The 26,941-nt window shown below is 40.1% G+C and overlaps 1 protein-coding gene across 2 annotated transcripts in view; it reads left to right on the top strand.

Annotated features, from left to right (window-relative positions):
- Positions 1 to 26,941, top strand: part of ube3a (ubiquitin protein ligase E3A) — a 69,168-nt gene that overhangs the window by 39,068 nt on the left and 3,159 nt on the right. For both annotated transcript variants that reach the window (XM_072577003.1, XM_072577002.1), the window contains 7 exons: positions 2,658 to 3,904; positions 13,486 to 13,630; positions 16,052 to 16,257; positions 16,772 to 16,936; positions 18,303 to 18,458; positions 18,563 to 18,636; positions 26,763 to 26,906. In XM_072577003.1, coding sequence (XP_072433104.1) covers positions 2,658 to 3,904; positions 13,486 to 13,630; positions 16,052 to 16,257; positions 16,772 to 16,936; positions 18,303 to 18,458; positions 18,563 to 18,636; positions 26,763 to 26,906 — 2,137 coding nt within the window. The remainder of the gene's footprint in view (positions 1 to 2,657; positions 3,905 to 13,485; positions 13,631 to 16,051; positions 16,258 to 16,771; positions 16,937 to 18,302; positions 18,459 to 18,562; positions 18,637 to 26,762; positions 26,907 to 26,941) is intronic.

Genomic DNA, 26,941 nt, shown 5'->3' on the forward strand with positions numbered 1-26,941 from the left:
ACTGATTCCTGGGTTGCAGATCTGATATGGAGAGACTGGATGGGTTAGTACTATATTCAGGTAAAAACAATGACTGCGGATGCTGGGAACCAGATTCTGGATTAGTGGTGCTGGAAGAGCACAGCAGTTCAGGCAGCATCCGAGGAGCAGGAAAACCAACCTCCGCCGTATCTGCTCCCAGGAGGACCCGTTCCACCACAGAACACACCAGATGGCCTCCTTCAGAGACTGCAATTTCCCTTCCCACGTGGTTAAAGATGCCCTCCAATGCATCTCGTCCACATCCCGCACCTCTGCCCTCAGACCCCACCCCTCCAACCGTAACAAGGACAGAACGCCCCTGGTGCTAACCTTCCACCCTACCAACCTTCACATAAACCAAATCATCCGCTGACATTTCCGCCACCTCCAAACAGACCCCACCACCAGGGATATATTTCCCTCCCCACCCCTTTCTGCCTTCCGCAAAGACCGTTCCCTCCGTGACTACCTGGTCAGGTCCACGTCCTCTTACAACCCACCCTCCCGTCCGGGCACCTTCCCTTGCCAAAGGCCCTAAAGGAGCCTTCCACATCCATCAAAGTTTTACCTGCACATCCACTAATATCATTTATTGTATCCATTGCTCCCGATGTGGTCTCCTCTACAGTGGGGAGACTGGACGCCTCCTAGCAGAGCGCTTTAGGGAACATCTTCGGGACACCCACACCAATCAACCACACCGTCCTGTGGCCCAAAATGTCAACTCCCCCTCCCACTCTGCCGAGGACATGGAGGACCTGGGCCTCCTTCACCACTGCTCCCTCACCACCAGACGCCTGGAGGAAGAACGCCTCATCTTCCGCCTCGGAACACTTCAACGCCAGGGCATCAATGTGGACTTTAACAGTTTCCTCATTCCTGCTGCCCCGCCCCCCCCAACTCACCCTAGTTCCAAACTTCCAGCTCAGCACTGTCCCCTTGACTTGTCCTAACTGCCTATCATCTTTTCCACCATAGTACTATATTCAGTCTAGTTTAGAAGAAAAAAGGGAATCTTTCAAATTCTAATAAGATTAGACAAGGTAATTGCAGGAAGGACTTGGCTGATACCAGGGGATTCCAGGACCAGGTTTCATAGTGATCAGCCATTTGGGACTGAAATGAGCGATTTCTTCACTAAGGCAGCCTGTGGAACATTCTACCGCAGAACGCAGTTGAGGCCAAAACATTTACCCTGTAGTTCTTGGGGCAAACAGGATCAAAGTATCTGGAGCCAGCAAAAGGAACAGGGATAAGTTGGATGATCAGCAATGATCATATTGAATGGCAAAGCAGACTCAAAGGGCTAATCTGGTTCCTGTTCTTTTGTTTTGTAAAGATTCCTATAATTAAGTGGCTAAAGTAGTTCCTGCCAGTTATATATTTCTTGTAAATATTTCTTGACCTGACCGTGTTGGGCTTTTTTTTTGTCAGAAAGTCTCTGCTACCAAATCACAGTATTGATATGAGGTGTTTTGAAATGAAAGAATCAGGATTAATTTGGCAAATACCAAAAACGAATAATGAAGACAGAATGAAGAACCAAATATAAGGCATGGTGTGTTCATTTTTTTTTCTCCCAGTTCCAAGTTGGATTCATTCACCACTTTCAGACTAATATTGAATTGCTACCTTGGAGTCCAAGTGGCACACTTCATGATTTGACTTTTTCAAAGAATTGAGAGCACAAATGCTCACAGAAACTTATTATTACTCCATCAGCATCTCTGAAAGGAGGTTCACATTTCAGGTATCAACCTGTTGACAGAGTACTGGCTGTGGTTTCGCAAATGTTAAGCTAACTTGTTTCTTCACATACTGATGAATCTTCCATATTCTTCCAGTATTTTCTGTTTTGAATTTCTGGTGTTGGCTTAATTTTTCTCTCTAAAGTTTTGCAGGTATTCTTTTTAAGCAAGAATACTTATTCTTCAATATTGTTATTAGATTTTACACTGAAATGAAGTGCTAGATTTATTTTTCTCCTAGCTATTTAATGCCTAATTGGCCAGTTAGGAATGTTGATGATTCGGACTGTACATCAGGAATGTTTTGCATTATTTAATGCTTGCTTTTGGGAAATCATCTGATAACCAAGATCAGATGAATGCTATGTATACCAATCGTGAGAAATTTTTTTTTTATTCATTTGTGGAACATGGGTGTTGCTAGTTGGCCAACATTTATTTTCCATCCCTAGCTGCCCTTGTGGTGGTGAGCTGCCTCCTTGAACCATTGCAGTCTGTGCTACATGTAGATCCCACAATGCCCTTAGGAAGGAAATTGCAGGATTTTGACCTGGCAACAGTGAAGGGACAGCAATTTCCTTTCAAGTGAGAATGGTGAGTGGCTTGGAGGAGAACTTGCAGGGTGCTGTTCCCATGTATCTGCTGCCCTGTCTGAGATGGATGTGGTTGTGAATTTGGTCATAATTATACCATCTGTGTTGATTCCATTCTATCTAACTATCTATAAATCATGTTATTTAATACAGCAATGCTGCCATTAGAATGCAGATTTATGAAATATTCTGGTATAAAGATCAAAATGATGTAGGGAATGACATTGTTTCAGCTTGCTCTCCTAATTATTATAATAAGAATCATAACCATCTGCTCATTGTGTTTTTAATGTAGATGTGAACTATCTAACTGAGGAAAAGGTATATGAAATCCTGGATTTGTGTGGAGAACGAGAAGACTATTCACCATTGATACGTGTTATTGGTAGAGTTTTCTCTAGTGCAGATGCTTTGGTGCAGAGCTTCCGAAAGGCCAAACAGCATACTAAGGAAGAGCTGAAATCCCTTCAAGGAAAGGATGAGGATAAAGATGAAGATGAAGAAGAAAAAGCTGCTTCTGCAGGGTCCATGGATGATGCAGAGGCATCTTCATCAAGAAGTTCTTTTGGGGGCTCACAGACAAGAGACAACAATGTTCATAAATTAGGACCTGATGAAATATCTATTGATGTTGATGCAGTCAGACGGGTCTATAATAAATTGCTTTCCAATGAGAAGGTAGAAACAGCTTTTCTTAATGCATTAGTGTACTTGTCACCAAACGTGGAATGTGATTTGACTTATCATAATGTTTATTCGAGGGATCCAAACTATCTAAACTTATTCATTATAGTCATGGAGAACAGCAACCTTCATAGCCCTGAATATCTGGAAATGGCTCTTCCACTGTTTTGCAAAGCAATGAGCAAGTTACCCCTACCAGCTCAAGCCAAATTGATTCGACTGTGGTCAAAGTACACTGCTGACCAAATTCGTCGAATGGTGGAAACCTTTCAGCAGCTCATTACATACAGGGTCATAAGTAATGAATTCAATAGTCGAAATCTGGTAAATGATGACGATGCTGTTGTTGCTGCTACAAAATGCTTAAAAATAGTGCACTATGCAAACATTATTGCAGGCGATGTGGACACGGGGCACAATGAGGAGGAGGAAGATGAGCCAGTTGCAGAATCCAGTGAAATTACTTTACAAGAACTACTGGGTGAAGAACGGAGAAATAAAAAAGGACCCCGGGTGGATCCCCTTGAAGTAGAGTTGGGAGTGAAAACAATTGATTGCCGAAAGCCACTTGTCTCTTTTGAAGAATTTATTAATGAACCACTAAATGATGTACTAGAAATGGATAAAGACTATACTTTCTTCAAAGTTGAGACAGAAAATAAATTTTCCTTTATGACTTGCCCCTTCATTCTGAATGCTGTAACCAAGAACCTGGGACTTTACTATGACAACAGGATACGCATGTACAGTGAACGCCGAATCACTGTCCTCTACAGCCTCGTACAGGGGCAACAGCTGAACCCTTATCTTAGACTTAAAGTCAGACGTGACCACATCATTGATGATGCACTTGTTCGGGTAAGTTTATTTTTACTGTGATTTGTGTACCAAATTATGCTGCAATTTGTGGATTAATAAAAGAAAATGCTACAGTTAACAAGGTAAACAATATTCAGTTTAGAGAATAAGAATATTTCCCACGTTTTGAAGGGTGCTTCAAGTCAAACTCTGTTCCAGCAGAGTGAAGGTGAAAGGTTTCCCACGGTTCTGTTCTACCTATTCTTGTGTCTACAATTTAATTTGACTAAAATCAAAACCAGTTTCATGATTTTTTTTTTCATAAGTGCTGAGTTCTTTACAATAAGGTGCGTTCCAAAATTAAATATAGGCTTGTGATTGGAAGAAATACATCAACATAGTTTTTGGTTTGACTTTTACTAACATGGCCTGTAATTTTAGTTTTGAAATGTGTATGCAACATTGAATCTAAATTTGGGTCATATTACCATAAAGATTAGGAACATTCCATTTTATTATAGCTGAGTTCTGTTTCAGTTTCAAGCCAACATACATTTATTAATGTCTTTTGACCAAGTATTGTAATGTGTCACTTTGTTTTTGGAAATTGCACCTATAAGCAAGATCTGACTTTGCAACTGTGACCTGTAGCAACAAGTAGCCTTTCAAAAGTCTTAATCTATGTTCACATGTAAAGTTGCTGACTCTTGTAAATTGCCACTGGGATGTGATATATAGAACATCACCGAAGTCTAACTTAGCCTGAGGTTATCTGATTCAGATTGTTGTGTTTTAAGTTCATGCTCTCAATTCCTCTGGAACAATAAATTACCAATTAAGTGGTTCTGCTCTTAAGTCCTTTGTTCTGATGGAATCCAAATACACAGAATACTCAAGTATGACTAACCATAATCATTGCAATTTCTGTTTACAAAATAATACAAAAGTCAAGAGCATGCATTCCTCTAGGAGAAAGTGAGGACTGCAGATGCTGGAGACCAGAGTTGAAAAATGTGGTGCTGGAAAAACACCGGTTAGGTAGCATCCGAGGAGCAGGAGAACTGACGTTTCGGGCATAAGCCCTTCATGCATTCCTCTAACCCATTTATGAAAGTATTAATGTAAATTAATGCACTGGCATTGGCTTACTCTCATTTCATTTCTTATGTGTGGTCTTAATCTGTCTGCGCACTTGCATTCCCCGATGCATTCCCAGCATGTTCAGGCCCTCTGGCATGTGCACAACCCTCGATGGTGGTTTGAACAAGCGGCTGAGGATGCATGGCATCTTTGTGATGTTCATGCTGCTCCTTTCAGTGAGTTCTGTTAGTGTTGGATTTTTTAAAAAATTCTCTGAAAGGTGGGAGCTACCTACATCATTTGGACTCCAGTTCACCACAAGAGATTTGAGAAAGGTGATGTCTATGACACCTTTGCTCTAACAAGGAATGAAAAAAAATCACAATCTGTCAATACCAAAGTACTGAAGTTTCATGATTAATCACAGACCTTTCCATGGAGTGGGCCATTGTTTGGACTTAATTATTCAATCCAACCCATCCTTCATCTAGCACATTTTTAATTGCCAATGGGATTATTAACCTCGAAACCGTCTGTCATATTTCTGTCATTCCTCTCCAATCACATTTAAAATGGTTAATACTGTGTCCTATCGGTTGGGTGGCATGCAGTGTGACAAATCAAAATAGTCGAAGTGTCAAATGGAGATATTGGTCAAGGTTTGTAATATTGGTATTAATGTATATCATTGACTCATAACTGTTGACCATAATTATTATGTGGTTAGAGGTGGATTTATGAAAAGGAAATCATGTTTGACAAATGTGTTGGAGCTTTTTTGAGGGTACAGCAAAGAGAATGGGTAGTTATAAAGTGCATGAAGTAGGGGAGAATACACTGGCATGGATCGAGAATTGGTTAATGGGCAGAGCTTGGAATAATTCCTACCCAAGTTTGCTGGTTGTGGTGAGGGTACTATATTGATTGGAACTTGGACCCATGTCAGTGAATTGGACATTGAGATCAAACATCATATTTCTACTTTGACATAAAATCAGATGGTAAAATCAGTTGTGAGGAGGATGCAAAGAGGCTTTAAGGGAATTTATGTAGCCTTAAGAATAAACAGGGGAGGTGTTAGGCTAGTGTTATTGCAAAACTGTTAATCCAGAAATCCAGATGATAATTTGAGGACCTAGGTTGAAATCCTTGGTAAACGGTGGAATTTGAATTCCGTAGAAAACTAGACTTGAGTCTAATATGTATTGTCGGGAAAAACCCATCTGGTTCACTAATGCTGTTTTTAGGCAAGGGAGCTGCCATCCTTGCCTGGTCTGCCCACATGTGACTCCAGACCCACAGCATTGCAATTTATTCTTAACTGGCCTCTGGGTAATTGTGGGTGGGCAATAAATGCTGCAGCAATACTTCTGATGATGGACCTTGAAGTCCCCTACTCAAAGTAAATTCTTTGTCCTTGCTTCCAAGTGGTATTTAACATAGACTACTGGTCTATCACTTGAGGGAGGGTGATAGATGGTAGTCAGAAGGAATCATTTTCACCGATATTTGGCCTAATGTTATCAGATGTCATGGGGTTAGGAATTAAAAATTGAGGGCGCTCAACGGCATTCCCTCTTCACAATAGGAAAGTGCTTCTGTCTGTAGGTGGTCTGTCCTGCCAATGGAACGGGACATGCCCAAGAATTGTAATGGAGGATTGGGAAATTTTGCCTGTAAGGTATGACTCTTAGGCTGTTGCATGATAAGTCTGTGCAGCAGCTGTCCCACCTATGGCCCAAGTTCCCAGGTGTTAGCATGATTTGCTGATCTGGATGTGCCTTTATTATATCTGACTCAAACCCTGGTTTTTTGCGAGGTGGGCTACTTAACATTAGTGCATGTGAACTTGTACATCTGTGTCATCTGAGAAATATTTGCAATTTATCTCAATTAGATAAACTATTTGCAAGCTGTTGTCTCATCTCTTTGTAATACTGTTGTTTCTTATAGTTACATATTCATGAATTTCTTGGGGATTTTTTGATCCATTCCTAAAGTTTGATTACAGGTGACAAACGATATTGTCTTTTAGTTAGGATTTAACACAAGTTCTCCAGCAACCTTTGCTTCTTAATAGCTGCTAATTATCTGCTTTGAACTGAAAGGAGAATTTGGGAAATTAAACAGCATATTTGCTAATTTGTGTGCAGGAGTCATGTGTTTATGCTGCATAGAAAATAGGAACAGGAGTAGACCGTTTTGAGCCTGTTCTGCTATTCAGTGTGATCATAGCTGATCATCCAACTCGCTTCTGTTTTCTCCCCATACCCTTTCATCCCTTTAGCTCTCGAACTATATCTAACTCCTTTTTGAAAACATTCAATGTTTTGGCCTCTCTGCTTTCTATGGTTCAGGCCTCCATAAGCTTACCTCTCTCTGAAGAAATATCTCCTCATCTCAGTCTTCAGTGGTCTACCATGTACTCTTAGACTGTGACCACTGGTTCTTGACTCCCACTCATTGGAAACATCCTTCCTGTGTTTATCCTGTCCGATCATGTTAGAATGTTCGAGGTATGTGAGCTCTCCCTCCATATTCTTCTAAACTCCAGTGAACATAGCCTTAACTGATCCAGACTGTCCTCAAAAGTCAGTCCTGTTGTCACAGAAATCAGCCCATGATCCTTTGTTGCACTCCCTCCATAGCCAGATAATGAATGAATAGTAGTTTCATCACCGGACTTCTCAAGCACTTGATTAGATTAGATTAGATTCCCTATAGTGTGGAAACAGGCCCTTCGGCCCAACAAGTCCACATCAACCCTCCAAAGAGCAACCCACCTAACACTATGGGCAATTTAACATGGCCAATTCACCTGACCTGCACATCTTTGGAGGAAACCCATGCAGACATGGGGACAACGTGCAAACTCCACACAGACAGTCACCCGAGGCTGGAATCGAACCTAGGACCCTGGTGCTGTGAGGTAGCAGTACTAACCACTGAACCACTGTGCCGCCCTTAATGCTGAACAGAATGCTAGTTGGTGGCACTGAGGTACTGGACCAAGAATGACATGAAATCTAGGAGTACTTGAAGTCCTGCTGGGACGTGTGCTGGGTTTGGGGAACCAGACTTGTGATAAAAGATTAGAGTTATAAAGTTGAAACATGTACAGAAATGCAAACTACAGCAGGAGTTAATGTGCCAGGTTGTGATTTTTCATCAGACATTAGTTATTTAGTACTTCAGAGGATGTGTGGGAACTTTTAGCCAGGTTACAAGGCTCTTCCTAAGTGAGTAATTTGAATTGACTGAGCACAATCTAGTACAAAGGAAGTGCTATACTGCCAAAAAATTTTGTTTTTCAGATTACGGTCACTTTTTCACAGTTCTTGGAATACTTTTGAAGTTCTCACACGGGAAACTCAGCGGACAGTTTGTACATAGTACACGTTTATGCACAACACTGTGATAATCAGATAATGACTTTGTGATATTCCGGGATAAATATTGACCTAGGCATCAGGGAAAACTCCCCATTTGTGTCCAAAACCAGTCACCTGATGTCTTAAAGTCCACTTGAGGGAGTGGATTGGTTTAATGTCTCAACTGAAAGATACTGCTTCCAAAAGTACAGTGCTTCCAACTCCTGCAGTGGAGTTGTCTGCCTTAATCTTTCTGCTCAAGGCCTGGGGTAGAATATCAGCCCACACCTTATCAATCAGAGGTAAGGTTGCCATCTCATAAGCCATAGTAACTTTCCTTTGGGTAAGAGAACCTGGCTCTGGCATGAGTTTTGAAACACATTGGTTCTTACTGCCTGCAGCTAAGCCCTGGAGTTGCCCATACTGTGAAAACAAAGAGGAACAACTGGCACATGTGAATTCTGGTTTTCTCTTTTTTTTTGCTGATGCATGAATCTATTTTGAATGGGCCTTTGATCAATGTTAACTGTATCATTTATCTAATAACATTGTTGCCAAACCTAGAAATTACGTAAATGTGTTAACTTTGGACAAGAGATTATATCTTTTGAGTTATATGGGTGAATGCTAAACTATCTGAATGATGCAATTACTCTCTTTACAGCTATGATGAAATCTGGGTTAAAGATTTCAAGACAGCAAGAGATGTGTGTGTTTTACAAACCAGGCAGGGGAGGGGATGACTATTCTAATGTAATCTGTCTATCCCAAAGTCATTCAAGTATGATCAGATCTCAAGATTCCTCCACTCTTTCTTCTGAGCCCAGCCCCAGTTTAAATTGCTTTCCTCCAGTTCAAAACAGCAAGATGGTTATCTGATTATTGGATGATTGCAAGGAGTTCACACATTTTCCCCTTATCAGTGTGGGTTTCCTCCCATAATCTAAAGATGTGCAGGTTAAGTGGATTGGGCATGCTAAATTGCCCATAGTGTCCAGGGCTGTGTAGGTTAGGTGAATTAGCCATGGGATGTACAGGGGATAGGGTAAGGATTAGGTGATTCTGCAGGGATTCTTTGATTCTGTTAGGTTGGTGGTACTGTTTAATCAATTAGAAATTCAGCTATACCACAAATCTTCAAATGTACTGTCTGAATAAACTCTCAATAAGCATTTTCATTTACACTAGTTCTACATTTACTCTGCTTGTAATTGTTAACAGAACCTGAATTGCTTTTCTTTTTGCCAATCTGGTTCCAATTTGCATCTATACATCAAAAGTGAGGTTTGCTTCAGTGATGGACCTGATAAATGAGAATACATTTTATAACTAAGTGAGCAGCTCACACTTGTGTTTCCATAAGACACAGGAGCAGAAGTAAGGCCATTCAGCCCATCGAGTCCACTGTGCCATTCAATCACTTACCCGCACCCTTCCCGTAGCCCTTAATTCCTTGCAAGATCAAGAATTTATCAATCTCTGCCTTGAAGACTTTTTCCATCCTGGCCTCCATTGCGCCCCGTGGCAATGAATTGCACAAGCCCACCACACTCTCTGGTTGAAGATATGTCTCCTCATTTTCATTCTGAATTTACCTCCTCTAATTCTGAGGCTGTGCCCACTGTTCCTAGTCTTCCCCTTTGCCCCCCACCCCACCCCACCCCACCCCACCCCCCACAGAAATAAATTCCCAGTGTCCACCACCCTTTCTAAGCCAATCATTATCTTGTAAGTTTGCATTAGATCTCCCCTCAACCTTCTAAACTCTAATGAATACAATTCCAGGATCCTCAGCCGTTCATTTAATGTTAGGCTTACCATTCCTCGGAGATGTGGGGCCCAAAATTGGATACAGTATTCCAAATGGGGCCTAACTAGAGCTTTATAAAATCTCAGAAGCACATCACTGCTTTTATATTCCAACCCTCTTGAGATAAATGACAACATTATATGTGCTTTCTTAATCACTGATTCATCCTGTGAGTTAACCTTTAGAAATACCTGGACTAGCACTCCCAGATCCTTTTCTACTTTGGCTTAATGAATTTTCTCACCATTTAGAAAATGCCTGTATTCTTTTTTTCCAAAGTGCAAGACCTCACATTTGCTCACGTTGAATTTTCTACACTGTCTAAATCTTTTTGCAGCTTCAGCACTACCTACCTGTCCACCTAACTTCGTATCATCAGCATACTTCATCAGAAAGCCCCCAGTCCCTCCTTCATTAATGTATAAAGTGAACAGCTGCGGCCCAACACTGATACCTGCAGGACACCACTTGTCACCAGCTGCCATTCCAAGGAAGAACCTTTTATCCCAACTCTGCCTTCTGTCAGACAGCCAATTCTAAATCCATGCCAGTGGCTCACCTCAAACGCCATGAGCCCGCACCTTACTCAGCAGCCTCCCGTGAGGCACCTTATCAAAGGCCTTTTGGATGTCTAGATGGATAACATCCACTGGGTTTCCCTGGTCTAACCTACTTGTTACCTCAATGTGGGCTTGCTCGCTAAGCTGGAAGGTTCATTTTCAGATGTTTCGTCACCATACTAGGTAACATCTTCAGTGAGCCTCTGGACAAAGCACTGCTGGTGATTCTTGATTTTTATTTATACATTTGGGTTTCCTTGGGTCAGCTATGTCATTTCCTGTGGTGACATCATTTCCTATGGTGATGTCATTTCCTGTTCTCTTTTTCAGGGGATGGTAAATGGGGTCCAAGTCGATGTGTTTGTTAATAGAGTTCTTGTTGGAATGTCATGCTGCTTGGAATTCTTGTGTGTGTCTTTGTTTGACTTGTCCCAAGTTGGGTGTTGTCCCAGTCAGTGGTGTCTTTCATTATCTGTATGTAAGGATATTAGTGAGAGAGGATCATGTCGGTTTGTGGCTAGTTGATGTTCATGTATCCTGGTGGCTAGGATACATTTCTGCCTGTTTATCCAATGTAGTGTTTGTTACAGTCCTTGCACAGTATTTTGTAAATTACATTAGGTTTGCTTGTTGTCTGTAGGTCTTTCAAGCTCATTAGCTGAAGTTTTAGTGTGTTGATGGCATCATGGTAGCCCACAAACCCAAGGGGTCTGAGTATTCTGGCAGTCATTTCCAAGATGCCTTTGATGTAGGGGGAGGGTGGCTAGGGCTTCTGGACGCGTTTTGTCTGCTTGTTTGGGTTTGTTGCTGAGAAATCGCCAGCATGTGTTCATTGGGTACCCATTCTTTTTGGATACACTATATTGGTGATTTCCCCTGCTCTGCGTAGTTCCTCTGTGCTGCAGTGTGTGGGGGCACGTTGAAATAATGTTCTGGTGCAGCTTCGTTTTTGGGTGTTGGGATGATTACTTCTGCGGTTCAATATTTGATCGTATGTGTTGTTTTCCTGTAGACGATGGTTTGAAGTTCCCCATTGGCTGTTTGCGCTATTCTGACATCTAGGAATTGCAGTTTGTTGTTGTTTTCCTCCTCTTTAGTGAATTTTATGCCAGTCCGGGTATTATTGATGGTCTTACCCTTACTGGCATTTAAAAAAAATCTCCCTGCACTTCCAAGAATTTAGAAATCTCATCCTTAACAATGGATTCTAGAATTTTACCAACAACCGAGGTTAGGCTAGGCCTATAATTTTCCATCTTTTTTCTTGATCCTTTCTTGAACAAGGGGATTACAACAGCGATTTTTCCAATCATCTGGGACTTAACCTGACTCTAGTGACTTTTGAAAGATCACAACCAACGCCTCAGCTGTTTCCTCAGACATCTCCGTCAGAATTCTGGGATGTAGCCCATCGGGGCCAGGAGATTTATTACTTTTTAGACCCTTCAGCTTTTCTCACACTTTCTGTTTTGTAATGGCTATCATACTCCACTCTGCCCCCTGACTCTCTTGTTGGGATATTACTCATGTCTTCCATTGTGAAGATTGACACAAAGTACTTATTACGTTATTCAGCTATTTCCTTATCTCCTATCACTAGCCTTCCTGTATCAATTTGGAGCGGCTCAGTGTCTACTTTTGCTTCTTGTTTGATGCTTATATATTGAAAGAAACTTTTACTATCATTTCTAATATTACTGGTTAGCTTACATTCATATTTGATCCTTTCCTTCCTTATTTTTCTCTTTGTTATCCTCTTGTTTGTTTTTGTAGCCTTCTCAATCTTCTGATTTCCCAGTGCTTTTGGCCACTTCATAGGCTCTTTTTCTTTGATACATTTCCTGACTTCCTTTGTCAGCCAAGGCTGTCTAACTGCTCCTCGGATAGTCCTTTCTTTCCTTTGGGATGAACCTCTTGTAATGTGTCCTCAATTACACCCAAAAGCTCCTGCCATTGTTGCTCTACTGTCTTCCCCGGTAGGCTCTGCTTCCAGCCGATTTTTGTCAGTTCCTCTCTTGTGCCCCTGTAACTACCTTTATTGAACTGTACCACCATTGTATCCAATTTTGCCTTCTCTTTTTCGAACTGCAAACTGAACTCTACCATATTATGATCGCTGCCTCCTAAGTGTTCCCTTACTTTAAAATCTTTTATAAAGTTTGGCTCGTTACATTGCGCTAAATCCAGATTAGCCTGCTCCCTTGTGGGCTCAATCATAAGCTGTTCCAAAATTCCAACCTGTAAGCATTCCATGAATTCCCTTTCTTTGGATCCACCGGCAGCATTATTCACCCAGTCCACCTGCATATTGAAGTCCCCTATGATCACTGTGACCTTGCCTTTCTGGCATATCCTATCTATTTCCTGGTACATCTTGCACCCCTGGTCCTGACCACTGTTAGGAGGTCTGTATATAACTCGCATTATGGGTTTTTTGCGTTTATGGTTCCTCAACTCCACCCATGTCATTCAGTGCCATAGATTTAATTTCATTCTTAACTAACAAGGCAACCCTGCCCACCTCCCTGTCTTTTTGATAAGTTGTAAATTCTTGGATGTTTAATGCTGGTCCTGACCCCCCTGCAACCTCGTCTGTGTGATGTCTACCACATCATCATTCATGATGATTTGTGCCGTTAATTTATCTACTTTGTTTCGAAAAGATCTGGCTCATTACATAGTACTAAGTCCGGAGTAGCCTGTTCCCTTGTGGGTTTTTTCCCCAGTGTGCATGAATGAATAAGTCTGAAGTATTTTGGAATGGGTATTTTTAAAGATCAGTAAAATATTAATCCATCAATATTAAACTGTTATTAACAGCTGGAAATGATTGCCATGGAAAATCCTGCAGACCTGAAGAAACAGCTGTATGTGGAGTTTGAAGGTGAACAAGGTGTGGACGAAGGAGGTGTATCCAAAGAGTTTTTTCAGCTTGTTGTGGAAGAAATCTTCAACCCTGACATTGGTATGGATTTCTATTTTGTAGTATTCCAATTTTGGCATGTTGGCAATACTGCTTAAAAGAATTGCCATATGGATCTAGTGGCTAATGATGGTGTAACACTGAGTCATATCAACCAGGAAAGTCCTATATTGAATCCCTCTGTTCTGTGGTGGCAGCCAGCAGCACAATTAGCCTTTGTAATTAGAAAAAAAAAGCCCCATTATCAAAAAAAAAGTGATGGTCCCTACTCCAATTTCTTATTTAGTGACTGCTGATGCAAGTATCTATACTTGAGGCATCAGATGAGGAAATAATTGTGCTCTGCTGGAATGGGCTTCATGGATGAATGTCCCTTGAATCATGTATAAACAACTACTTGTGCAGTGACCAGTGCTCATGAGCTTTAACCAAATATCGTTAATGTCTTCAGGAGAGAAAATCAAACTTGCAGGAATGAGAGAATTGTGTTCATCCAGCAATATTTTTTTCCATGAACAGCAATCTCAGCTCGCTGCACCTGAAAGTAAAGTGCTAAAGAACCAGTTCTGGTGGGGGCTTTTTCAACTGACCAATTGCAGACACATCATAGCTTGTTAAAGTCAGTAAATTCCTCATGCATAATTAAATCAAATGGCGGTCTTTAAATATGATCATAATATGTTGACAAACCAATTAAAGTTCTGAAACTGTTGTAAGTGATTTGCTGGTCATCTCTTCCCCCCCCCCTCCAGTAACTGATCATGAACTCATCTGTAAAGTGTTTGGCCCTAACTGGACATAGTGAGGAACCTGAGGTGAATGTAGGAAAAGTTGTATTTGTAGATTCTTCTGAGAATGTGTATGTATGTATGTATTGAAGGGACCAAAGACTCCTGGTGAAAAAAGACCCAAGTTATCTTAAATATTATAGGCTATTTCATGCAACATTTATGGGAGAGAAACTTTTTGATCTTAAGTTTGAAATAATTTGGAGTATCTAGATAAAGCTAATTGATTTTAAAAAGTTGCCTAAATGGATGTGAAACAGGTTGGAATGAATGTTTAAGCACCATGGTTACCTATCTGAAGAATAGAAGTGGGTGATGTCCCATGAGGATATTGGGACACCTTTTCTGTACACTGAGTATGCAGGATTTGAACTAAAGAAACGTCCTGAATTTGTGGTTGAGACGGAAGGAGCAAGTATGTATCTCAGGGAGACTAAAAGAGATCCAATAAGATGCCGATCTTTTGTAGTTGGCAAAAAAAAGGAACACATCGGAATTTTTTTTTAGTGAAACTAACACCATACTTATTTCTTATTACAATTAATGTAAGAGAGAATAAATAATAGAATGCAATTATATAATAAATAAGAGGTAAACCGATGATGAGGGAGCAGTGAATTTGGGAGTTCTCAAAGTTCACAAGACCTAAAAACAACTACGTTTGCTTGGTAAGTTGATAAGTTATTGAACATTAGTTCTGCGTTTTAGCCATAAAATGTAGAGATTTGGTTGTGAATCGTAAAACAAGTCACTGTAGGAGTTGGTTATTCAGCCCATTGTGTCTGTGCTGGCACTTTACTGGAGCTGCCCAATTCATCGCATCCCTACCTCCTCCCCATTTTCTTACATGGGTCCCAATTTTTTCCCCCTTTAAATTGGGTAACTACTTAAAAATTAAGTTGGGAAGGCAGAAACTTAACTATTCAGGTATGTATTGCAGGTTGCAGGAACTTATTGTGTTTTTTAAATCATGTCACTTCTGATTCATTTTGCAACCACCTGTCAACTGTTTTGTCTCAATGCTGGCCTGCAGCTTTGGAAGCAAATCCTCTTTACTGCACTTACCAAAACCATTCATGATTGCAGGTATTTCTTATGAGTTGCCTATTGATCTATTCCCCAAGGAAACAACTTTAGCTTCTCCATTCTCTAAGCATAACTGAAGTTCATTTTCCCTGATACTATTCTAGTAAGTCTTTAAATTGATAAGTATTAATCGCATATTTCAGAACTTAACCTTTACTATTCAAATTTTTAACCATGTGTTCCCCAAAATTAAACACAGTAGCACCAAGCTAGTGTTTATTAAAAGTTTAGCAGAACTTCATTGTTTTTGTTCTCTCTGCTTCCATTGATAAATCTAAGGATCCCAAGTGTGTTTGAACAGTCTTATCAACTCAACTTCTCCCTCGTCTATATTCTGCAACCCCTTTTAAAATTGCTGTAATTAGTTTACTTTGCCTCCTCTCATTCTTCATTGCCAAAATAATTCTATATGCAATTTTAGTTCAATCTTGGACCAATCTCAGTTGATTGGTTACCTAGTTAACTTCCTCGCTTCTAGTAGAGATCTCTCTACACAATTGCAGAAAATCCCACATCTCACCATTCCATGGCTCATTAAACCTTTCAAACTGTAAAAAAAAATGTTTGTGCTTTTTTCCCCCTTCTCCAGGAATGTTCACATATGACGAATCTACAAAATTGTTCTGGTTCAACACTTCCTCATTTGAAACTGAGGGACAGTTTACTCTAATTGGCATAGTTCTTGGCCTAGCCATTTACAACAACTGTATACTGGATGTGCATTTTCCTATGGTCGTTTACAGAAAACTGTTGGGCAAAAAGGGAACCTTCCGAGACCTAGAAGACTCTCACCCGGTAAAGTACATGCATTAAAATATTTTACAAACTATTTAACTAACAAACTCCACCTCTTTAACCTGTGCATTTTATAGGGAATTCTTCTTCCCGGCAGCACAACTAATTTTCTTAGTTTTGCATCTTATTCTCTTAATCTGCAGAGTTCTGTGAATTGACAGCTAAGTGGTCGAGTTGATGTAAAAGGGAAATGAAGCAGGTGGTAAAATGCAAATCAAAAAGAGAAACCTATGCTACCCTTGTAATTCAAAGTTAATTTTTGCTCAGTTAGGCATCTTCTAATATGCATTAAGGAATTTGTATTAAAAAAAAAGATCTTTTTGCATTTGATTCAAATTAGCAAATCATTAGTTTAAGCAACTTCAAGTGGCAAGTTATGTACTTCAGATGCTGTTTAATGGTCAGCAATGTGTACGTTACATCTGAATACTATACATGTTGCTTTAGGTTTTTAAGTGAGTGCTATCAAAAATACCATAAAATATTATAACAAATAAATAACTCTCTTTCCCAGGTCCTGCATCAGAGTTTAAAAGAACTTGTTGAGTACGATGGCAGCGTAGAGGATGACATGATGATTACTTTCCAGATATCTCAAACTGACTTGTTTGGAACTCCAATGATGTGTAACTTGAGGGAGAATGGGGATCAGATTCCAGTGACAAATGAAAACAGAAAGGTAATGTTAGAATAAATCTCAGCTTGAAATTATAGGGAGTAATGCTGTTACATTTGCTACAGCATAAATGTGGCCGGACAGTTCTGAATCCTGATGCGACATGGTGTGAAATAAAGGTAGTTTATTTCCTTCTCCAAGTGGTCTAACAGCACTGTGATCTGGAGTGAGGTAACCTCCCTCCTCTTGGTCTTCATAAGGCTGTTTTTTTTAAAAAAGCTTTTGACATACGGTACCAACTCTTGAATACCCATTCCCATAACTCACCTTTGAACTGATGTATGGAGGCTACCACCTGCTAACTGCCTGAATTTTTTTTTAAAAAAGGAACATTTAAATGGATAAATGAGAAAAATGATAAGTGAGAGCAGAAACAGGAGAGATGTAGAGAAAGCTTGGCCAAAATAAAACCAGAAAGAAGATTGGGGAACGTGATAGAATTCAGAGGAACCTCAATCATCTGGCATTCGATTATCCGAACATTGGATAATCCGGCAAGATTGTAAGGTCCTGAAACTTGGCTAAACTATGTTATCCAGCATTCGATTATCCGGAATTCAATTAACCAAACGAAATACTCCCTGCTCATGACCTTCGAATAATTGAGGTTCCTCTGTAATGAACAAAAGAAACGTCAAGCACAATGTAAGACAAGTAATGAAATAAAGGAAGAAAAGCACAGAACTTGAGAGTTCAAAGTAGATTAGATTAGATTACTTAGTGTGGAAACAGGCCCTTCGGCCCAACAAGTCCACACTGACCCGCCGAAGCGCAACCCACCCATACCCCTACTTTTAACCCTTACCTAACACTATGGGCAATTTAGCATGGCCAATTCACCTGACCTGCACATCTTTGGACTGTGGGAGGAAACCGGAACTTCATGGGGCTCAGCTGAATGTTTCTTCGATTAATTGAGCAATATCATGTGAGTGTAATGAATAATTTTTTAAATTATTTCGTTGTCCTCCATCAGCAATACATGGAATTTTGTGACAATTCCAGTATTGTCTGTTCTTGGATAAGCTAAGCTTCCCACTTAAGTTAATACAAGCTCAGTGAACTGTTCTGGTTCCTGCGTTGAGCCTTCCAAATACAAACTCTTCCTCATGAATTTGGGCATGATTCCAACAATGCTCATCTTGAGCAGTCCCAAAAAGTAGATATGAATTTCATGCACTGAAGATAAGTGCTGAAATCACAGTTAAAAAGATCAGAGATCAAAAATTTTTGAGTTGCTTATAAGAGCCAGAGGATGAACATTTATGATTTTAGCAGAACTGAATGTTAAATTTGTATTGTGGAAATACCGATTGTTTATGCTATTATGCTGTGTGGATCTAATGTGATGTTGTTTTACACCAAACAGGAATTTGTTGACCTTTATACAGATTATATTCTCAACAAATCAGTAGAAAAGCAATTTAGAGCCTTTCGAAGAGGTTTCCATATGGTAACCAATGAGTCACCACTAAAGTATTTATTCCGACCGGAGGAGATCGAGCTACTAGTCTGTGGAAGTCCGGTAAATCAGTATTAAAATCCTTACACACTCAACTTTCTGGATTAGACACCATGAACTTTTTATATTATTAAAGTTGATTGTAAAGAGAGATCTCTCAAATTTAGAACCTAGATTTTCAAGCACTTGAAGATACTACAGAGTATGATGGTGGATATGCCAAGGACTCCCGTATTATAAGGTATAACTTGACGTTTATTCTTAACTTTTATGTTTGCATTTTTTTAAGCATAGCTAACATTGTAACTGTTCTCATCTTTGAATCATTCCTCCAGTTTTTGGTTCTCCTGGCAGGTTTCTGGACCCCTATGTTTTAATGCCACTGATCTCATTTTGCATGCTGCCCTAAGGCATTAATATAGTTCTCCTAACTCAATTCAGGAATCAAATCATTGTAGGTGTTTCATTACAGATTCCTGACATTGGAAAGTGAAGTGGTAACCACTCTTAACAAAATACAAACCAACAACTTTATTCTGAGCCAATCATTTTCAGATGTTTGAATGTGGGACGCGTGTCCAAATATTGAGGCACTCCCAGTGACTCCAGCTAAAAATATAGGAAAGAAAGGGACCCAGAGAAATAGTGAGGAAAGAGATCAATCTGAGACTGGTACAGTTGGGAAAAGGAGCGAGTCAAACAGTCATGGCAGGCAGGAGCAGAGCAGAAAACAAAGTAGGCCTGATGCATTAAACTGCATTTACTTCAATGCAAGAGGCCTAACCGGGAAGACAGATGAACTTAAGGCATGGTTAACAACATGGGACTGGGATATCATAGCAATTACAGAAACATAGCTCGGGATAGATAGGACTGGCAGCTTAATACATGTGCTGCAGCAAGGATAGAGAGTGGGGGAGGCAAGAGAGGAGGGGGAGTGGCATTGTTGATATTACTGTATTTAGGGAGGGTATTCCTGGGAATACATTCAGGGAAGTAATTTGGGTGGAACTAAGAAAATAAGAAAGGGATGATCATCTTATTGAGCTTGTATTATAGACACCCCCTAATAATCAGAGGGAAATTGAGAAACAAACTTGTAAGGAGATCTCAGCTATCTGTAAGAGTAATAGGGTGATTATGGTAGGGGATTTTAACTTTCCAAACATAGACTGGGTTAGTGTTAAGGGTTTAGATGGAGAGGAATTTAAGTTTGTACAAGAAAATTTTCTGATTCAGTATGTGGATGTACCTTCTAGAGAAGGTGCCAAACATGACCTGCTCTTGGGAAATAAGGCAGGGCAGGTGACTGAGGTATCAGTGGGGGAGCACTTTGGGGCCAGCGACCATAATTCTATTCGTTTTAAAATAGTGATGGATAAGAATAGACTAGATCTGAAAGTTGAAGTTCTAAATTGGAATAAGACTAATTTTGACAGTTTAGGCAAAAACTTCCAAAAGCTGATTGGGGGCAGATGTTCACACATAAATGGACAGCTGGAAAATGGGAAGCCTTCAAAAATGAGGTGAGAGTCCAGAGACAGAATATTCCGGTTCGGGTGAAAGGAAAGGCTGGTAGGTATAGAGAATGTTGGGTGACTAGAGAAATTGAGGTTTTGATTAAGGAAAAAAAGGAAGCATATGTCAGGTATAGACAGAATAGATCGAGTGAATTCTTAGAGTATAAAGGCAGTAGGCATATACCGGATAGGGAAATCAGGAGGGCAAAAAGGGGACATGAGATAGCTTTGGCAAATAGGGTTAAGGAGAATCCAAAGGTTTTTACAAATACACGAAGGACAAAGGGGTAACTAGGGAGAGAATAGGGACCCTCAAAGATCAACAAGGCAGCCTATGTGTGGAGCCGCAGGAGATGGGGAGATACTAAACAAGTATTTTGCATCAGTGTTTACTGTGGAGGAGGACATGGAAGATGTAGAATTTGAAGAAATAGATGGTGACATCTTGAAAAATGTCTATATTACAGAGGAGGAAGTGGTAGATGTCTTGAAATGCATAAAAGTGGATAAATCCCCAAGACCTAATCAGGTGTATCTAAAATTCTGTGGGAAGCTAGGGAAGTGATTATTGGGCCACTTGCTAAGATATTTGCATCATCGATACTCACAGGTGAGGTGCCAGAAGAATGGAGGTTGGCTAATGTGGTGCAACTATTTAAGAAGAGTGATGAGAACAAGCCAGGGAACTATAGACCTGTGAGCCTGACGTTGGTGGTGGGCAAGTTGTTGGAGGGAATCCTGAAGGACAGGATTTCCATGTATTTGGAAAGGCAAGGACTGATTAGAGATTCAACATGATTTTGTGAGTGGGAAATTATGTCTCACGAAGTTGATTGTGTTTTTTTCAAGTACCAAAGAGGATTGAGGGCAGAGCAATCAACGTGATTTATATGGACTTCGATAAGGCGTTCAACAAGGTTCCCCATGGGAGAGTGGTTAGCAAGGTTAGACCTCATGGAATACAGGGAGAACTAGCCATTTGTGTACAGAACTGGCTCCGAGGTAGAAGACAGAGGGTGGTGGTGATGGATTGCTTTTCAGGCTTGAGGCTTGTGACCAGTATTGTGCCACAAGGATAGATGCTGTGTCCACTGTTTATCATTTATATAAATGATTTAGATGTGAACATAAGAAGTATAGTTAATAAGTTTGCAGATGACACCAGAATTAGAGGTGCAGTGGACATCGAAGGTTAACTCAGATCTTGATCAGATGGGTCAGTGGGCTAAGGAGTGGCAGATGGAATTTAATTTCGATAAATGCGAGATGGTGCATTTTGGAAAAGCAAATCTTAGCAAGACTTAAAGGTAAGGTCCTGGGGAGTGTTGCTGAACAAAGACCTTGGGGTGCAGGTTCATAGTTCCTTGAAATTAGAATCACAGGGTAGGATAGTGAAGAAGGTGTTTGGTATGCTTTCCTTTATTGGTCAGTGCATTGAGTATAGGAGTTGGGAGGTCATGTTGCCTCTGTTCAGGACATTGATTAGGCCACATTTGGAATATTCTGTCCAGTTCTGTTCTCCTTCCTATCGGAAGGATGTAGTGAAACTTGAAAGGCTTCAGAAAAGATTTACAAGGACGTTGCCAGGATTGGAAAATTTGAGCTATAGGGAGAGGCTGAGTAGGTTGGGGCTGTTTTCCCTGGAGCGTCGGAGGCTGAGGGGCGACCTTATAGACCTTATAGACGTTTATAAAATCATGAGGGGCATGGATAGGATAAATAGACAAGATCCAGAACTAGAGGACATAGGTTTAGGGTGAGAAGGGAAAGATATAAAAGGGACTTAAGGGACAACATTTTCACGCAGAGGGTGGTGTGTGTATGGAATGAGCTGCCAGAGAAAGTGTTGGGGGACTGGCACAATTGTAGCATTTAAAAGGCATCTGGATCAGTATATGAATAGGAAGGGCTTAGAGGGATTTGGTCCAACTGCTGGCAAATGGGACTTTCTTACTTTAGGATATCTGGTCAGCATGGACGAGTTGGAACGAAGGGCCTGTTTCCGTGCTCTACATCTACAAAGCTTCTTTGACTGTGTTTTCTAAATTATACCACCTAAAACAAGGGTATCATGGGCTTGGTGATTATCACCGCCAGCAAGATACCCACTAAATTACACGTTGTCCTGGCTTGGAACTATGTCACTGTCCTTTCAGTGTTGGTGGGTCAAAATCCTTAACTCCCTCTCTGACGAGACTGGAAGATTGTATCTATGTCACGTAGGCAGCAACAATTCAAGCAGGCGACTCAATACATTCTCAAGCAATTAGAGATTGACAACAAATGCTCTAAATTGTGTTTTGTTTGAGGCAGTTATAAAGAGCCAAATTTCTCTCCCTGTGCACCACACCAGGCCTTTTATCCCCACTTGATTCCAGTCTTCTGTAGCATTTTATTTATTTATTTCAGTACCTGATTTGAATTAGACTTCTCCCCCTCTGATTTTTACGAACTCTTTCAATCCTTACTCTTTCCACTCATTGATATAATGCGATACATGGTTAATTTTGTTCACTGAGGTCACAGATGTCGTTTTGGCTTTGCTGTGCCACTTACAGTAGATTCATGGAGAAATAATTTAAAAACTTAAGTGGAGAATAAATATGCTGTAAGATGCCCTGTTCCATCAGACTCCCGACTTGTGGTTGTGTACTCTAAGAAAGAATCTACAGTTAAATAGGAATATCCTGGGCGGCATGGTGGCACAGTGATTAGCACTGCTGCCTCACAGTACCAGAGACCCAGGTTCGATTCCAGCCTTGGGTGACTGTGTGTGGAGTTTGTACGTTCTCCCCATGTCTGCGTGGGTTTCCTCCAGGTGCTCCGGTTTCCTCCCACAATCCAAAGATGTGCAGGTCAGGTGAATTGGCCAATGCTAAATTGCCCACAGTGTTAGGTGCATTAGTCAGAGGGAAAATGGGTCTGGGTGGTTTATTCTTCGGAGTGTCAATATGGATGAGTTGGGCCGAAGAGCCTATTTCCACACTGTAGGTAATCTAATCTAATCTAATTTAATCTTTATTCTTATACAGTAAGTGAAATAACTGCCAATTGATCAACTAATATAAAAATCTCACTCGATGGAAAGAAATTTGACCTTGTGATTTTCTGCATGGCTTTGCACCCAAGTTTCAAATGTTATATTTGACATGAGTGTTTTTAATATTTCCAAACAAAAGAAAAACCATTTTATATATATAAAAACTTGACAAGTTTAACAGTGCTGCTTTGATAACCACATCTAGTTTATTTTTTTCTTGGCTCAGAGGTAACTTGCAGAGAAAAAATTATCATAGCATATATTTAAAAATTGGTCATAGAATACCCTCTCTAAAGTTGTACAATTAAACAATTTTTATTATTTGAGTATTTGTTTTTTAAAGCAGTTGAAATACGAGAAATTGCCTGTAAGAATTTGAATTCAGTCAGTTCTTCTCACATATTGCTGTAGATGGTACAATAATTTAGAAACACCGTATTCAAGTTTACAATGTACTAAACACTCCATTTAGCTCAGTGTGGAAATGAACATAAAGCAGTTTGTGAATTGAAATATAATGTTGTATTTGTACCTGTGGATATGTTGCAGGTGTTACTTTCTTTTTGTATTAGGGTGCAGGTATTTCACAGTTATCAAAGAATTAACAATCTTGACACAAACATTTATTTAACAGGTCAGAAGCAAGTAATCCTACAGCATATAACTTGCCTCCTACTCCAAAAGCCTGTCCACTGTCTTCAAGGCCCAAGTCAGGAGAGTGATGCTTCCCACTTGCCTGGATGAGTGTAGCTTCACTAATGCTCAAGAGCTTGACACCATCCAAAACAAAGCTTCGCATCATGTTTACAAACAGCCACTCCTCCCACCCACCAATGCACAGTAACAACAGTGTACAATCTGCAAAATGCACTATAGAAAGCCACCAAGCCCTCTGACACAGCACCTTCCAAATCCATGGCCACTTCCATTTGTAAGGACAAGGATTCATGAGAACACTTGTAAGCTTTCCTCCAAGCCACTCACTATCCTGAATTAAAAATATATCACTTCCTTCACTGGGTCAAAGTCTGGATCTCCCTCAGATGGCATCGTGGGTCTACCTACAGCACATGGACTACAATGGTTCAAAATGTCAGCTCACCACTACCTTCTCAAAGGCAACTAGAGCTGGGCAATGAAAGCTGGTCCAACCAGCAATACTCACATTCCATGAATGAATAAACAAAAAGGTGTCTAGAGTGTTTTTTAGTTAAGGATCTATGTTGAAGGGTCATGGTGCAGCAAAACACCAAAATTGAAGTTAAACAGTAGGTCAGTGCTCCAAGTTTGGATTTCAGAATGAAAGAAGGGATCTGATGTTTAGGATAATGTCTCCAAGAAGTAATGCCAGAACAGTACACTGGAACAGGAAGTTCTCTGACAGTTCACACACTACCCTGACTTGGAACAACGTCACCACCTCTTTGAATTTGTTAGAGCTTATTCCATAGCAGCACTGTGGCTGTCCCTTTGCCAGTGCATTGCAGTGGTCAAGGAAGGTAGCTTGCACCACCTCTTCAACAATAACCAGGAGTAGGCAATAAATGTGGCATTGCACCCTCAAACCACTATCACAGAATGCCACTGACACCACCTTGATGAAGTGACCTTGGAGCCTGACATGCAATAGCAAAGGACTACAGAGCAAGGTACAGTCCAGCGTAGGCGTGGGGCTGAGTGGATAGGGACAGACAGGTATGTCTTCTATCATCATGAGTTATTGTATGATTCCTTCTGACTGCTAAGGAGTATACAGAACATTTTCTGGTGGGACTGAAGAATCAGACATTGTGATTCAGGTCAGAATTAATGACTTGAGAAAAAGGCGGCGATCCTGCAGTCAAGAGTTAAGAATATGGGAAGTTAAAAACAGGCCCTTGATCTCTCGATTTATGTCCAGTATTAAGCAGTAGAAATAGGTTATTCTAAGTCAGAGGTTTTGGACGTGATGAGTGAAGGGCAAGTTTTGAATTCCAAAGATATTGGTATGAGTTCTGTGTTAGGTGAGACCTGTTTAAGATGAACAAGTGGAGGTGGGTCCAGTATCCTTTTGGGCAAGTTATGGAGTACTCTGGATGTAGATTTAAACTGTTTTGGTAGAGAATTGGACACAAAGTTGTGTCTAAAAAGTAAAACGAAGTTCATAGGCCTGCGCAAGACAGTTATGAATAAAACAAAATTAGGTGGAATCCATAGCCAATGCAAAGAGACCCAAGTTAGGTTTAGCATGCTCGTATGCAAATGCATGAAATGCAGTTAATCATGTTGGTGAGCTCTAGGTCTTGTAGGTTTATGATGTAAAGAGAACTGGTTTTGCTCAAAAAGAAATGGGAGTGGGGGGGGTTGAATGTTTATGCTTGGGGGGGAAAAAAAGTGTTATTCTTGCTTCAGAAAAATGTTGAAGTACTAGAAAGTGTGAATGGTTTGATGGGCAAAAAACTGAGTTGCACTACTTGGGTGCAGTAAACAAACAAAGTCTTTCGCACTATTTAAGATATTTTATAAGCCATCAAATAGTTGGCGTGAGATTTTCAAATGAATTACTGGATTCAAAAACATATGTGATGTTAGGATACTTTAATTTATCCATTATTGAGTTGGACAGAGAAGGAGAGCAATTTCTGAATCATAAAACAAATTTTCTAAATTGGTTAAAAAGAGGAGACAGGAGGATATTTCTGCCCAAACCACTGAAGGTGACAGGTAAGCTTAAAAAAAAAATCAGTTTAAAACATGGAATTTTGGGTTTCATAAATAGAGGGGGCACAAAAGTTGTCCTGAACCTATGTAAATTATTATTTTGGCCCCAGCTCCAGTGTCGTTGCAGTTCTGTGCATCGTACAGAATGTCATGGACACGGTGCAGAGGAGATTCACTGGAATAGTCCCCGAGATGAGTTCAATGGATTGAGTCAAAACATGTGTTTTTCCCTCGAGTAGAAACAGCTCCTAGATTTGATAAGTGTTTAAAAAGTAATTTGGTTTAGATTGTGGAAATGGGGAGAAACTCTTCTACTGGCTGAAGGGATAACTTGAGGATATAAGTTTTATAACGATTTACTTAAGTACTGGAAGCAACTTGAGGCAAAATCTTTATCCAGCAAAGAGTTTGACATGTACTGACTGATAGTGATGGTTGCACATTGCAAAGGACCATGAAAGGTGTATTGATGTACTTCAAAATTTGCAGCGATATAGAGAACAAATAGGGATTGGTCTTTGAGTTGGAGCAGACTTGAGTTATCTTTCATGATGCACTGTTCTATAATTTATGAAAGTAGAAAATGATTTCTATTCGGTAATAATTTAAAAGAGAGATCACAAAGAGTGGCATAACAAAGTTCATACAGAACAACTCAATCCAATAAAGCATCCATTTCTCATCCGGTGAATTAATTTTACAGATCCGACATCTGAACTTTAAGACCACAAAAATACGCTACTATAATAACCCAATTCCCTGGTTTAGTTTCCAAATAGGATCACCTTTGCTTTCGGAGTTGAGTTAGTGCACTAAAGTGGTACCTTTCTAGCTTTTATTTTTAAAAAAAGTAAAATAATACTTCCATTTTGTTGTTATAAATTTATAAATAATGTCCTCCCGACATTCGCCCAGATAATTGTAATAATGCTATTACAAGCCTCATTATTTCACAAATGGCAAGTTCCAAGATAAATTATTAAAAGTATTTAAAACAAAATATAGCCTGAATTTGAGAGTGCTGTAAGCTTGTTAAAGAATTAAGTTATTTGTATTTTAATAAATGTAGAGATTAATCCACAAAGTTAACAAAACACATTTTATCAGGGAATTCTGGGAAATTGTCCACGCATTTACAGACGAGCAGAAACGACTCTTCCTGCAGTTTACAACAGGCACAGATCGAGCACCAGTTGGTGGCCTTGGAAAACTCAAGATGATTATCGCAAAGAACGGACCAGATTCTGACAGGTAATGCATCCCTTTGTGAATTAGGTATATTCCAT

Source organism: Chiloscyllium punctatum, chromosome 9 (assembly GCF_047496795.1).
Source record: "Chiloscyllium punctatum isolate Juve2018m chromosome 9, sChiPun1.3, whole genome shotgun sequence".
Lineage (NCBI taxonomy): Eukaryota > Metazoa > Chordata > Chondrichthyes > Orectolobiformes > Hemiscylliidae > Chiloscyllium > Chiloscyllium punctatum.